Source organism: Bombina bombina, chromosome 1, assembly GCF_027579735.1.
Source record: "Bombina bombina isolate aBomBom1 chromosome 1, aBomBom1.pri, whole genome shotgun sequence".
Taxonomy (NCBI): Eukaryota; Metazoa; Chordata; class Amphibia; order Anura; family Bombinatoridae; genus Bombina; species Bombina bombina.
Window position 1 is genome coordinate 356,532,845 of NC_069499.1, and position 15,302 is coordinate 356,548,146.

The following is a 15,302-nucleotide window of genomic DNA, read 5'->3' on the forward strand; positions in this document are numbered from 1 at the left end:
CTTCAGGGAGAGTTGGGATGTCTGCAGGTAACTTCCACACTAAGCATGGTGCTTAGTATTTTGTTGCTGTGCATATCTTGCTACATGAAGCTGAGCCTTTCCTTGGATTACAAGTCTGTAATTATATTGTGCCTAAAGTTTCTTTTATTCTCTACTACTAGAGTTTCTAGACTGAACCTCAAACCCTGCCTTTAACCAGTTCCTCCTATTGCTGCCTGCCACCAAGGACAAAACCAATCTCTCCTCAACTGGCAAACAGGTACCCACTTACCAACCTTACCGCAACCGTCTAATGTAAACTCTAAGGCCTAGATTTAGAGTTCGGCGGTAAAAGGGCTGTTAACGCTCCGCGGGTTTTTTTCTGGCCGCACCATAAATTTAACTCTGGTATCGAGAGTTCAAACAAATGCTGCGTTAGGCTCCAAAAAAGGAGCGTAGAGCATTTTTACCGCAAATGCAACTCTCGATACCAGAGTTGCTTACGGACGCGGCCGGCATCAAAAACGTGCTCGTGCACGATTCTCCCATAGGAAACAATGGGGCTGTTTGAGCTGAAAAAAAACCTAACACCTGCAAAAAAGCAGCGTTCAGCTCCTAACGCAGCCCCATTGTTTCCTATGGGGAAACACCTCCTAAGTCTGCACCTAACACCCTAACATGTACCCCGAGTCTAAACACCCCTAACCTTACACTTATTAACCCCTAATCTGCCGCCCCCGCTATCGCTGACCCCTGCATTACACTTTTAACCCCTAATCTGCCGCTCCGTAAACCGCCGCCACCTACGTTATCCCTATGTACCCCTAATCTGCTGCCCTAACATCGCCGACCCCTATGTTATATTTATTAACCCCTAATCTGCCCCCCACAACGTCGCCGACACCTACCTACAATTATTAACCCCTAATCTGCCGAGCGGACCTGAGCGCTACTATAATAAAGTTATTAACCCCTAATCCGCCTCACTAACCCTATCATAAATAGTATTAACCCCTAATCTGCCCTCCCTAACATCGCCGACACCTACCTTCAATTATTAACCCCTAATCTGCCGACCGGAGCTCACCGCTATTCTAATAAATGTATTAACCCCTAAAGCTAAGTCTAACCCTAACACTAACACCCCCCTAAGTTAAATATAATTTTTATCTAACGAAATAAATTAACTCTTATTAAATAAATAATTCCTATTTAAAGCTAAATACTTACCTGTAAAATACATCCTAATATAGCTACAATATAAATTATAATTATATTATAGCTATTTTAGGATTAATATTTATTTTACAGGCAACTTTGTAATTATTTTAACCAGGTACAATAGCTATTAAATAGTTAAGAACTATTTAATAGTTACCTAGTTAAAATAATTACAAATTTACCTGTAAAATAAATCCTAACCTAAGATATAATTAAACCTAACACTACCCTATCAATAAAATAATTAAATAAACTACCTACAATTACCTACAATTAACCTAACACTACACTATCAATAAATTAATTAAACACAATTGCTACAAATAAATAAAATTAAATAAACTATCTAAAGTACAAAAAATAAAAAAGAACTAAGTTACAGAAAATAATAAAATATTTACAAACATAAGAAAAATATTACAACAATTTTAAACTAATTACACCTACTCTAAGCCCCCTAATAAAATAACAAAGCCCCCCAAAATAAAAAATTCCCTACCCTATTCTAAAATACAAATATTACAAGCTCTTTTACCTTACCAGCCCTGAACAGGGCCCTTTGCGGGGCATGCCCCAAGAATTTCAGCTCTTTTGCCTGTAAAAAAAAACATACAATACCCCCCCCCCAACATTACAACCCACCACCCACATACCCCTAATCTAACCCAAACCCCCCTTAAATAAACCTAACACTACCCCCCTGATGATCTTCCTACCTTGTCTTCACCATGCCAGGTTCACCGATCCGTCCTGGCTCCAAGATCTTCATCCAACCCAAGCGGGGGCTAGACATCCACTGAAGAAGTCCAGAAGAGGGTCCAAAGTCTTCCTCCTATCCGGCAAGAAGAGGACATCCGGACCGGCAAACATCTTCTCCAAGCGGCATCTTCTATCTTCTTCCATCCGATGACGACCGGCTCCATCTTGAAGACCTCCAGCGCGGATCCATCCTCTTCTTCCGACGACTAGACGACGAATGACGGTTCCTTTAAGGGACGTCATCCAAGATGGCGTCCCTCGAATTCCGATTGGCTGATAGGATTCTATCAGCCAATCGGAATTAAGGTAGGAATTTTCTGATTGGCTGATGGAATCAGCCAATCAGAATATAGTTCAATCCGATTGGCTGATCCAATCAGCCAATCAGATTGAGCTCGCATTCTATTGGCTGTTCCGATCAGCCAATAGAATGCGAGCTCAATCTGATTGGCTGATTGGATCAGCCAATCGGATTGAACTATATTCTGATTGGCTGATTCCATCAGCCAATCAGAAAATTCCTACCTTAATTCCGATTGGCTGATAGAATCCTATCAGCCAATCGGAATTCGAGGGACGCCATCTTGGATGACGTCCCTTAAAGGAACCGTCATTCGTCGTCTAGTCGTCGGAAGAAGAGGATGGATCCGCGCTGGAGGTCTTCAAGATGGAGCCGGTCGTCATCGGATGGAAGAAGATAGAAGATGCCGCTTGGAGAAGATGTTTGCCGGTCCGGATGTCCTCTTCTTGCCGGATAGGAGGAAGACTTTGGACCCTCTTCTGGACTTCTTCAGTGGATGTCTAGCCCCCGCTTGGGTTGGATGAAGATCTTGGAGCCAGGACGGATCGGTGAACCTGGCATGGTGAAGACAAGGTAGGAAGATCATCAGGGGGGTAGTGTTAGGTTTATTTAAGGGGGGTTTGGGTTAGATTAGGGGTATGTGGGTGGTGGGTTGTAATGTTGGGGGGGGGGTATTGTATGTTTTTTTTTACAGGCAAAAGAGCTGAAATTCTTGGGGCATGCCCCGCAAAGGGCCCTGTTCAGGGCTGGTAAGGTAAAAGAGCTTGTAATATTTGTATTTTAGAATAGTGTAGGGAATTTTTTATTTTGGGGGGCTTTGTTATTTTATTAGGGGGCTTAGAGTAGGTGTAATTAGTTTAAAATTGTTGTAATATTTTTCTTATGTTTGTAAATATTTTATTATTTTCTGTAACTTAGTTCTTTTTTATTTTTTGTACTTTAGATAGTTTATTTAATTTTATTTATTTGTAGCAATTGTGTTTAATTAATTTATTGATAGTGTAGTGTTAGGTTAATTGTAGGTAATTGTAGGTAGTTTATTTAATTATTTTATTGATAGGGTAGTGTTAGGTTTAATTATATCTTAGGTTAGGATTTATTTTACAGGTAAATTTGTAATTATTTTAACTAGGTAACTATTAAATAGTTCTTAACTATTTAATAGCTATTGTACCTGGTTAAAATAATTACAAAGTTGCCTGTAAAATAAATATTAATCCTAAAATAGCTATAATATAATTATAATTTATATTGTAGCTATATTAGGATGTATTTTACAGGTAAGTATTTAGCTTTAAATAGGAATTATTTATTTAATAAGAGTTAATTTATTTCGTTAGATAAAAATTATATTTAACTTAGGGGGGTGTTAGTGTTAGGGTTAGACTTAGCTTTAGGGGTTAATACATTTATTAGAATAGCGGTGAGCTCCGGTCGGCAGATTAGGGGTTAATAATTGAAGGTAGGTGTCGGCGATGTTAGGGAGGGCAGATTAGGGGTTAATACTATTTATGATAGGGTTAGTGAGGCGGATTAGGGGTTAATAACTTTATTATAGTAGCGCTCAGGTCCACTCGGCAGATTAGGGGTTAATAAGTGTAGGTAGGTGTCGGCGACGTTGTGGGGGGCAGATTAGGGGTTAATAAATATAACATAGGGGTCGGCGATGTTAGGGGTAGCAGATTAGGGGTACATAGGGATAACGTAGGTGGCGGCGATTTGCGGTCGGAAGATTAGGGGTTAATTATTTTAAGTAGCTTGCGGCGACGTTGTGGGGGGCAAGTTAGGGGTTAATAGATATAATACAGGGGTCGGCGGTGTTAGGGGCAGCAGATTAGGGGTACATAAGTATAACGTAGGTGGCGGTCGGCAGATTAGGGGTTAAAAATTTGAATCGAGTGGCGGCGATGTGGGGGGACCTCGGTTTAGGGGTACATAGGTAGTTTATGGGTGTTAGTGTACTTTAGGGTACAGTAGTTAAGAGCTTTATAAACCGGCGTTAGCCAGAAAGCTCTTAACTCCTGCTATTTTCAGGCGGCTGGAATCTTGTCGTTAGAGCTCTAACGCTCACTGCAGAAACGACTCTAAATACCAGCGTTAGAAAGATCCCATTGAAAAGATAGGCTACGCAAATGGCGTAGGGGGATCTGCGGTATGGAAAAGTCGCGGCTGAAAAGTGAGCGTTAGACCCTTTAATCACTGACTCCAAATACCAGCGGGCGCCCAAAACCAGCGTTAGGAGCCTCTAACGCTGGTTTTGACGGCTACCGCCGAACTCTAAATCTAGGCCTATGTGTTCTGTTGTCAGCTGAGATCGCAAGCCATGTAAAAGTGCCGATGACGTCATCTGGCCAGGCTGAATAGCGAAAGCTACTCTGAATAGGAAAAACTCCTCCTCCCGGCTGCATTTACTTTCGGCTATCTGCCTCAACGGACACAGTAAGATTGTTTGCTCTTCATGCTATACTAGATTTATTTTCCTCTGCAAATGTGTGAACTTTATTACTAGGTAACATAAGTAAGCTTACAAGTGGTGATATAAAAGTCTCTCACACATAAACCTGAGTTTGTGATACTCACTCTTGAAGGTAACGATATCTCAGGGAGTTATATTCGTCTGCCTTAAAGATAACTTACTAGGCGAATCTGATAAACCTCATTCTCTACTGTGATAAATTTGATACACTTTCAATTGCCATAGTGTGCTCAAATCAGTGGAGTGATACATATGTAATTTTAGGTAGTTAACTGCAGTTGTGTTCCACTTACATTCCAAACCTTTACTTACCTTTACAGTTATATTGCATTTTTCACAGTACAGTTTGCTCACCGGTACATAGTCCCAGTCTGTAATAACGAGGAGTTTGTTTTTTACATACATGACTCATGGCACATATGCTTATGTATAATATCTAAGGTTTGTTACTAACCAGAATAGATTGTCAAAGTTTATGCCATGCCATAATAGCTGTAATATAAAGTCAATGCTTATATCATATCAAATGTATAATGAAGAGTGTATACCCCTGTACCTTTAAATTTTAATTGATGTTTCTACCAATCAGAACCCGGTGAAGGGTTCTTAAGTATGAGTGTGAGAGTGAATTTTAGGGACTATGAGTATTTTATTGTTTATCCTGTAATAAAAGTCAAGTTTTATTTTTAAAGTTGCTGGCGAAGTACCTCATTTTTTGGCTATGTTATTGTTTGCCATTAGCCAGTAACTTGTGCTGCACTGCCATCTGGATATCCAGTAGTTACAGGGGGAAGCTCCTTCTTATACCCCCCAGCCGTTTGGACTGATTTTTGTGATTTTGGGACATATAGCACTTGACTTTGAGCCAAGCAATGCGCCCCAACAGCGGAGCCTGTGGAGTCTGAGAAATACGCAGACTACACAGGGACCTTCTGTATCGCACCCCACTGAAGCCACCAGCACTGACAAGGGCAAAGGCGGAGTGATTATGAAGAGATCTCGTTACTTAGACCTACCACAACAAGGAAGTACAAGTCGCCTAGTCCAGTGACATCACCAAATGCACGAGGAGGATGCTCAATCCGCATGCAGTGGACGGGCAGGCGTCCGGAAGAGAGCGTCGTTCAAGGAATGGTGAGCTGGGACGTGTACTCAGAGGGTAAGGCTGTGTTGGGCTGAGTGGGGTATTAGAACTGCCGGGAACTGTGTGGGCCCCAAGTTGTTATTCAAAGGGCCAAGTTTGCATATATATGTGGTATAATACACTCTGTGTTTGGGTGCTGAGTTAATATAAGAAACAACAAGTGCAATAGCGCATTGCTTTGTTTGGCTCATGGTGCTTATTTTTGGACATTCACAATCAGCATTGTTCTCACTGAGCAACAAGGGCTAACAGTACCGTTTTTGTAAAATACAGATATAAATCTCTCTAAGGTGATGATCCTTTGTTGACCCGGAAAGCACGAAATCGAATCAGCCAATAGAATGCAAGCTCAATCCTATTGGCTGATTTTTTCACCTTTAATTCTGATTGGCTGATAGAACTCTATCAGCCAATCGGAATTCAAGGGACGCCATCTTGGAGGACGTCACTTAAAGAAACCTTCATTCGAGAAGAGCCGTCGGAAGAAGAGGATGATCAGCGCCAGATGTCTTGAAGATAGAGCCGCTCCGTGCTGGATGGATGAAGATATAAGATGAAGACTTCTGCCGGCTTGGATGAAGACTTCGGCCCGCTTGGATGAAGACTTCTGCCGGCTTCGCTGAGGACTTCTGCGGCTTCGTTGAGGATGGATGTCGGGTCTTCAAAAACTGTAAGTGGATCTTCGGGGGTCAGTGTTAGGTTTTTTTAAGGGTTTATTGGGTGGGTTTTATTTTTAGCTTAGGGTTTGGGCTGAAAAAGAGCTAAATGCCCTTTTAAGGGCAATGCCCATCCAAATGCCCTTTTCAGGGCAATGGGGAGCTTAGGTTTTTTAGATAGGTTTTTATTTAGGGGGTTTGGTTGTGTGGGTGGTGGGTTTTACTGTTGGGGGGTTGTTTGTATTTTTTTTTACAGGTAAAAGAGCTGATTTCTTTGGGGGAATGCCCAGCAAAAGGCCCTTTTAAGGGCTATTGGCAGTTTAGTTTAGGCTAGGGTTTTTTTATTTTGAGGGGGCTTTTTTTTATTTTGATAGGGCTATTAGATTAGGTGTAATTAGTTTAAATATTTGATAATTTCTTTTTTATTTTGTGTAATTTAGTGTTTGTTTGTTTTTTGTAATTTAGTTAATTGTATTTAATAAATGTAATTTATTTAATTGTAGTGTAAGGTTAGGTTTTAGTGCAACTCAGGTTAGGTTTTATTTTACAGGTAAATTTGTATTTATTTTAGCTAGGTAGTTAGTAAATAGTTAATAACCTAGTTAAAATAAACACAAACTTGCCTGTAAAATAAAAATAAAACCTAAGATAACTGCAATGTAAATATTAGTTATATTGTAGCTAGCTTAGGGTTTATTTTACAGGTAAGTATTTAGTTTTAAATAGGAATTATTTAGTTATTAATAGTAGGTTTTATTTAGATTTATTTTAATTACATTAAAGTTAGGGGTGTTAGGGTTAGACTTAGGGTTAGGTTTAGGGGTTTATAACTTTAGTATAGTGGCGGCAATTTTGGGGGCAGCATATTAGGGGTTAATAACAGTAATGTAGGTTGAGTTAATGTTAGGGTCAGTAGATTAGGGGTTAATGATATTTAACTAGTGTTTGCGACGCGGGAGTACTGCGGTTTAGGGGTTAATATGTTTATTATAGTGGCGGTGATGTCCGGAGCAGCAGATTAGGGGTTAATAATTTTATTTTAGTGTTTGCGATGCGGGAGGGCCTCGGTTTAGGGGTTAATAGGTAGTTTATGGGTATAAGTGTACTTTTTAGCACTTTAGTTATGGGTTTTATGTTACAGATTTGTAGCGCAAAACTCATAACTACTGACTTTCAGTTTACGGTATGGCTCTTGTCGGTATGGGCTGTACCGCTCACTTTTTGGCCTCCCAGGCAAACTCGTAATACCGGCATTATGGAAGTCCCATTGAAAAAGGACTTTTTGAAAGCTGCGGTAGTTACGTTGCGTTACGGCCAAAAAAGTGTGAGGTACAGATATACCTGCAAGACTCGTAATACCAGCGGTAGTGAAAAAGAGCCATAACGCTGCTTTTTCACTCATACCGCAAAACTCGTAATCTAGCCGATTGTTAGACCTGAACAGGTTTATACGTAATGTCACCTTACGCAAGCACTTTTCATCTGTAGACAAGGAAACTAATGCTGTACCATCCCAGACGTTAGGGAACACTGAGTTCAATTTCCACAAAGTTTGTGACCTCGTTGCACTGAGGGGGTTAGAAAGTGAAGGTTTTACAGAGGATGACAGAAGTACATCGGTAGTGGGAAAAAGTTATAAGAATCTCTCCACTTTCTACCTCATACAGAGCAGAGGGAATATAGTAAAAACATTCTACAAAAGAGTAGAGGTAGACTTGAGAACTCTTTCCCAGACTCAGAGACAGGTTAAGAAGAACTTAACCAAAAATGAGCAGTTGGCCTTAAAGTCCTTGGGAGACAATGAAAACATTGTGATTAAGCAAGCGGACAAGGGGGCTTAGTTGTTCTTGTGAATAGATCAGATTACATAGATGAAGCTCTGATGCAGCTGGGGAACACATAGAATTATGAGAGGTTGAGACAGGACCCCACGAAAAACTTCCGTCGTAAACTTATGCACCTACTTGATGGAGCTATGGAGCAGGGTTTGATTGACATTAAAACACTCCAATATCTGTATGTGGAACATCCAGTCATCCCATTGTTCAACCATTTACCTAAGGTGCATAAGTCGCTGGAAAATGTATAAGGCAGGCCCATCGTGAGTGGGATAGGGTCCATGCATGAGCACTTATCGGAGTGGCTGGATGAAATCTTACAACCGTTGGTCAAGGCTCTACCTTGTTACATTTTTTAGTTTAGGCTTTGGGCTTTCTTAATAGAGCTACATGCCCTCTTAAGGGCAATGCAAAAGAGCTAAATGCTCTTTTAAGGGCAATGCCCATACAAATGCCCTTTTCAGGGCAATGGGTAACAAATGTTTTTTTAGATAGTTTTTTTATTTTGGGGGGTTGGTTGGGTGTTGGGTTTTACTGTTGGAGGGTCTTTGTATTTTTTTTGCCATGTAATAGAGCTGTTAAACTTAGGCCAATGCCCTATAAAAGGCCCTTTTAAGGGCTATTGGTAGTTTATTGTAGGCTAGGTTTTTTTATTTTGGGTGGGCTTTTTTATTTTGATAGGGCTATTAGATTAGGTGTAATTCTTTTTTATTTCTGACCCACCCAAAAAACCCTTAAAAAACCTAACAATAACCCTGACGATCCACTTACAGTTTTTGAAGTCCCACTTGAAGGACCTTCATCTAGGCGGCGAGAAATCTTCATCCAGATGGCCTCTTCTATCTTCATCCAGGCAGTGAAGTCCTCATCCAGGCGGCGAGAAGTCTTCATCCAGACGGCCTCTTCTATCTTCATCCAGCCGGCATCTTCTATCTTCATCCAGGCGGCGTGGAGCAGGTCCATCCTGAAGACATCCGGCGCGGAGCATCCTCTTCATACAGTCGCCGCCGTATACTGAATCTTCAATGTAAGGTACGTGATTCAAAATAGCGTCCTTTGCATTCCAATTGGCTGAAAGATTTGAATCAGTCAATAGGAATTAGAGCTGCTAAAATCCTATTGGCTGTTCCAATCAGCCAATAGGATTTGAGCAGCTCTCTTTCTATTAGCTGTTCCAATCAGCCAATAGGATCTGCTCAAATCCTATTGGCTGATTGGAACAGCTAATAGAATGAGAGCTGCTCAAATCCTATTGGCTGACTGGAACAGCCAATTGGATTTTAGAAGCTCTAATTCCTATTGGCTGATTCAAATCTTTCATCCAATAGGAATGCAAGGGACGCCATTTTGAATCACATAGCTTGCATTGAAGATTCATTATACAGAGGTGACCGTATGAAGAGGATGCTCCGCGCTGGATGTCTTCAGGATGGACCTGCTCTGCGTCGCCAGGATAAAGATAGAGGATGCCGTCTGGATGAAGACTTCTCGCCACCTGGATGAGGACTTCGCCGCCTGGATGAAGACTTCTCGCCGCCTGGATGAAGATTCTTCAAGTGGGACTTCAAAAACTGTAACTGGATCGTTGGGGATTAGTGTTAGGTTTTATTAAGGGTTTTTTTTTTAGTTTAGGGTTTGGGCTTTCTTAATAGAGCTAAATGCCCTTTTAAGGGCAATGCAAAAGAGCTCAATGCCCTTTTAAGGGCAATGCCCATGCAAATGCCCTTTTCAGGGCAATGGGTAGCTAAGATATTTAGATAGGTTTTTTATTTTGGGGGGTTAGCTGGGTGGTGGGTTTTACTGTTGGGGGGTCTTTGTATTTTTTTGTCATGTAATAGAGCTGTTAAACTTAGGGCAATGCTCTACAAAGGGCCCTTTTTAAGGGCTATTGGTAGTTTATTGTAGGCTAGGTTTTTTTTTATTTTGGGTGGGCTTTTTTATTTTGATAGGGCTATTAGATTAGGTATAATTCTTTTTTTATTTTTTGATAATTTGTTTGTTATTTTGTGTAATGTTTTTTTTTTTCGTTTTGGGTGGGTTTTTCTTTATAGAATAGGCATTTTTTTATTTTTAATGGACAACAAAAGAGCTGAATGCCCTTTTAAGGGCAATGCCCATACAAATGCCCTTTTCAGGGCAATGGGTAGATTAGGTTTTACTTTATTTTTATTTTGTGGGTTTGTGGGGTGGGGGTTTGTATACTGTTAGTGGGTGTTTGAATTTCTTTTTTAGCAAAAGAGCTGTTAAACTTAGGTCAATGTCCTACAAAATGCCCTTTTAAGGGCCCACAAAAGGCCCTTTTAAGGGCCCTTTGTAGTTTATTTTAGATCAGGTTTTTTTTTATTTTGGGGTGGGTTATTTTTTATTTTAAAAGGGGATGAGAATAGGAATCATTTTTATTGTTTTGTATAATTTCTTTGTTATTTTTTGTAATGGTAGGTTTTATTTTTTTAATTTTAGTGTTTTTTATTTTTTGTAATGTTAGGTTTTAGTGTAAGGCAGCTTAGGTTTTATTTCACAGGTAAGTTTGTATTTATTTTAACTAGGTAGTTAATAAATAGTTAATAACTATTTACTAACTAGTCTACCTAGTTAAAATAACTACAAACTTACCTGTGAAATAAAAATAAAACCTAAGCTAGCTACAATATAACTATTAGTTATTTTGTAGCTAGCTTAGGTTTTATTTCACAGGTAAGTTTGTATTTAGTTTTAAATAGGAATTATTTAGTTAATAATTGTAAGTTTAACTTAGCTCTATTTTAATTATGTTAAAGTTAGAGGGTGTTAGGGTTAGGGATACGTTAGGGTTAGGTTTAGTGGTTAATATATTTATTTTGTGGTACTAGTGATGTGGGAGGCCAGAGGTTTAGTGGTTAATAACTTAACTTTATTTAGTTGCGGTGATGGGAGCGGCCAAATAGGGGTTAATAAATTTATTATAGTGTGGCGATGTTGGGGTGCAGGGGAATAGGGGTTAATAACTTAAGTATAGTGGCGGCGATATCAGGAGCAGCAGATTAGGGGTAAATAGTTTTATTTAGGTGGCAGCGATATCGGGAGCGGCAGATTAGTGGTTAATAACTGTATGTAGGTGGCGGCGATGTTGGGGGCGGCAGATTAGGTGTGTTTAGACGTGGGGTTTATGTCAGGGTGTTAGGTTTAAACCATACTTTTTTTTACCCCATAGACATCAATGGGGCTGCGTTACGGAGCTGTTCATTCCGCGATTGCAGGTGTTAGGGTTTTTTTTAGCCCGCTTTCCCCATTGATGTCTATGGGGAAAGCGTGCACGAGCACGTCAAAGCAGTGCTTGTTTTTGGTGCGGCATGCAGCTCAACGCAACCATATCGCCCACACAAGTCGGATTTGTAAAAATTTGTAATAAGAGATAGTAGTCGCACCACCAAGTTCAATGAATAGTTTTCTTTATTGAGCCAAGATCAAAAAATCAGCAACGTTTCGGACACAAGTCCTAAATCTTGTGTCCGAAACGTTGCTGATTTTTTCATCTTGGCTCAATAAAGAAAACTATTCATTGAACTTGGTGGTGCGACTACTATCTCTTGTTACATTTACTGGGGGTATTTTGCAGTGCCCCTGTGATTGCACACCTTGGATCCCAGATGCTGGACTTTGAGAACTTTTTAAAAATTTGTAATGGCAGCTCTATAGGGGGTGAAATAACGCTGCTTTTGTTGCGGTCGTTAAAAACCATATAGCGCTCATAACTCGTAATCTAGCTGATTTAGATTTAAGATGGAACTGATAAAATTGTATGAGGTGTGCACTTCCTACTAATGGTAATTAGATGACAGGAACTTCCTAGGGGACTAGCTGCTAGCGTTCATTGACTGATAGGACCTTTCTGCAAATGCTCATATTTGAATGCTGCTCTTTCACACCAGTAAAATGTTTGCCACTTAAGGTGCCCATACAGAGCTAGATTTTATTGCCGTTGTAAAACTTTACTGCACAGAAGCAAAAAGAATCTTCGTTCAAGAGTATATAGATATTTATACTACTATCAAGGGGTATGCCATAGCCAATGAGCCGCTGCCCTTTTCACTTCAGTAGTATTTGGTTTCCATGTAATACTAAATGTACAGATGAGGAAAAAGGAAGGCTGAGTCCAAGTGCCAGTAAAAAGGTTTATTGCAGAGTAGGCTTTCTGGATGCAAGGTAAGCTCCAATCTTACGCGTTTCGCCTAAATGTACAGTACAGCTTTTAGACACTGACTGAATAACAGTTATGCTATGGGTGCGCATATGGACCATATATTGTTTTTAATAAATGTAGGCACATTAAACAGATACAAATAGAGTGTCCTAGGATGTGAAAGCGTCCCAGTATTTCTTTCAAGAATCGCTGGGTGACAGAAATCTGACTGCTCTTTTATTACTGCAGTGATACATGTAGATAGGGAAGAATTAGCACTAAACATTTCTTCATATAATTGATCATTTGTAACTTGGAAGGTCTTGGAAGTGTTACCCAAATGTCAGTGAACTGGCCCCTGCTCATCCCATTTGCTACAGTGTAAAATGTAGATAATACAACATTTGACTTTTTTTTAAATCTCTGTTTTGAGTTATAAAAGCTTTGTAAATTTGCAGAAAATGTATTATATTTCCTCTTAATTGATAATGGTTTATTAATGATGTTTGATAGGGACAACTCCCACTGCACTATTATTGATTTATTTAGTTAGGGAACATTCATTTTATCAGAAAAAAACTGTAATATATTTTATTGTGATTCCAACAGAACTAGATGTCAATACTATGGGGCCGATTTAACAAGCCCTGAATCATTCCAAATGCAGCAGTTTCGAAACAGGAGTTAAGAAGCATCGGTCTTAAGACCGCTGCTCCTTAACTCGTCAGCCACCTCTTAGGCGGCGGAGAACAATTAGCCCGATCGGATAAGATCAGGTTGATGGACGCCCCCTGCTAGCGGCCGATTGTCTGCGAATGTGCAGCGGGCGGAATTGCACAAGCATTGCTAGTGAAATCCTTGTGCATTGTGCATTGATAAATGGCGACTGTGTATGCTGTCTGCATTTACGGAAGTGCGGCGGACATGTCCACTTGCACATTGATAATTCGACCCCTATTTATTCCCCTTTTACAATTTCTGTAAACACATAATTATATTGTCTCATAATGTTTGTATTTTGTTTATTTAATTTTTTTAGATATACAAAACCAGGATTAGAAGAAATTCTAAAAAAGACAAAAATGTAGTGTCAATAAGTATGATTTATTGCACTTGATTGAAGGTAATTAAAGAGTCCCAGTAGAAGGGGGCAGTGGGTTCTCAGTTGGGGGGTCTGGATGATCCTCAAATTTCATGTCACGGCAATATAAGATTGATTTTGTACCTATGCCAAGAACATACTGCCAGATATACAGTTTTTTCTTTGGTTGCAGGGTCACATTAATGGATTCCTCAATTTCAGTGGCCTCACTCCAATTCTCTTTCTCTGTGTTGACAGAACAACCTCCATATTCAGCTGTAATAGAGAGTGTGCCCTGTACAATCAGTTTTGTCAAACCTCCAGATTGTAGAGACACTGTGGATGACACCTTCCAGTTATGTTCTACACTTGACATCTTCTCTTTATCATAGCCAACTTTATGCGTTATCTTCTTTGCCCAGGTAATTGGAGTTTCAGAATCATTGGTGATTGTTTTAATGCATTCCCAGATCCCATAAGATTTTCCATGAATGATGGCTAAACCTCCAGGAAGAAAGTTAATAACACTAGGATGGAAAGAAAAGGTTTCAGCATCTGCATTTGTATTAAAATTAGTACATCTATAGTACTGAATTCCCCACTCATCATGAGGCTTCACAAAGTAGTAGTAATTTTTAGTACCAAAATAATAGATTCCATTCTTGCAATCTGGATGTAGTGTAAATTCTTCACTATCTTCATCCTTGTTCATGTTTTTGGTACGACGGTAGACACCACGGCTCTGATAAATGATGTAGAAATACCCAAAGGCAGACAAATAGTGATCACCTCCACTGCAATTGGGATGCAGTGAGTAGACAACAGAACCCTCATCAGTATTCATATTGGTCACACGACGGTAAAAATTGCCTTTTATAATGTAGAAGTGGTCATCTTCAAAAGCCAGGTAATGCTCTCCATTTATACAGGAGGGGTGCAGGCTAAAGATATTAATGTCTTCACCATGGTTGAAATTGGAGCATCTCATGTAGCAGTTTAGATCAGACCGTACAATATAGTAGTATTGATCAACACCACAAAAATCCACCCCTGGGGCTTTATTCTTAGGGACGATTTTAGCCATGATAGCTACTGAGATAAAAAAAAGTACATTATAATTTAAACAATGCAATATAATTCATTGACAGACATTCATATTGTTTAAATGTCAGATGTTGCACACTTTCTAAAAAAAAAAAAGCCTCCCGAAAAGACGCAAACAGAACTAAATAGGGAGCCTGAAAACTTATATATAACCTATAAATAGTTATGTCATATTAAGTGTAATACCAAAGTAGGATTAAAAGTATTTTCAGGATAAAACAGTGTTTGAAGCATTAGGGAACTTAGCTAAAACAATTCAGTGTTATCAAGTCACAAATCTTTAGTGGTTAATGCAGATAATTAGAATACATATAATCATCATATCAAAGGCAGTAGCAGCTGGTACATTTTATGTTAAAGGGACAGCCAAAACCAGAATTTTTGTTGTTTAAAAAGAAAGATAATCCCTTTATTACCCGTTCCCCAGTTTTGCACAACCAACACAGTTATATTAATATACTTTTTACCTCTGTAATTATCTTGTATCTAAGCTTCTGCTGACTGCCCCTTATTTCAGTTCTTTTGACAGACATGCAGTTTAGCCAATCAGTGCTCAGTCCTAGGTCACTTTACGTGCATGAGCT

At 39.5% G+C, this 15,302-nt stretch overlaps 1 protein-coding gene across 2 annotated transcripts in view; it reads right to left on the reverse strand.

The window, feature by feature from the left end:
- Nucleotides 1-13,538: 13,538 nt before the first annotated feature.
- The window catches only part of LOC128645319 (uncharacterized), a 12,738-nt gene continuing 10,974 nt past the window's right edge, over nt 13,539-15,302 (reverse strand). The window contains exon 2 of one of the 2 annotated variants that reach the window (XM_053698224.1): nt 13,539-14,706. In XM_053698224.1, the coding sequence (XP_053554199.1) occupies nt 13,661-14,698 (1,038 nt within the window). In that variant the 5' untranslated portion in view covers nt 14,699-14,706 and the 3' untranslated portion in view covers nt 13,539-13,660. The remainder of the gene's footprint in view (nt 14,707-15,302) is intronic. The other variant, XM_053698225.1, reaches the window with a different exon arrangement.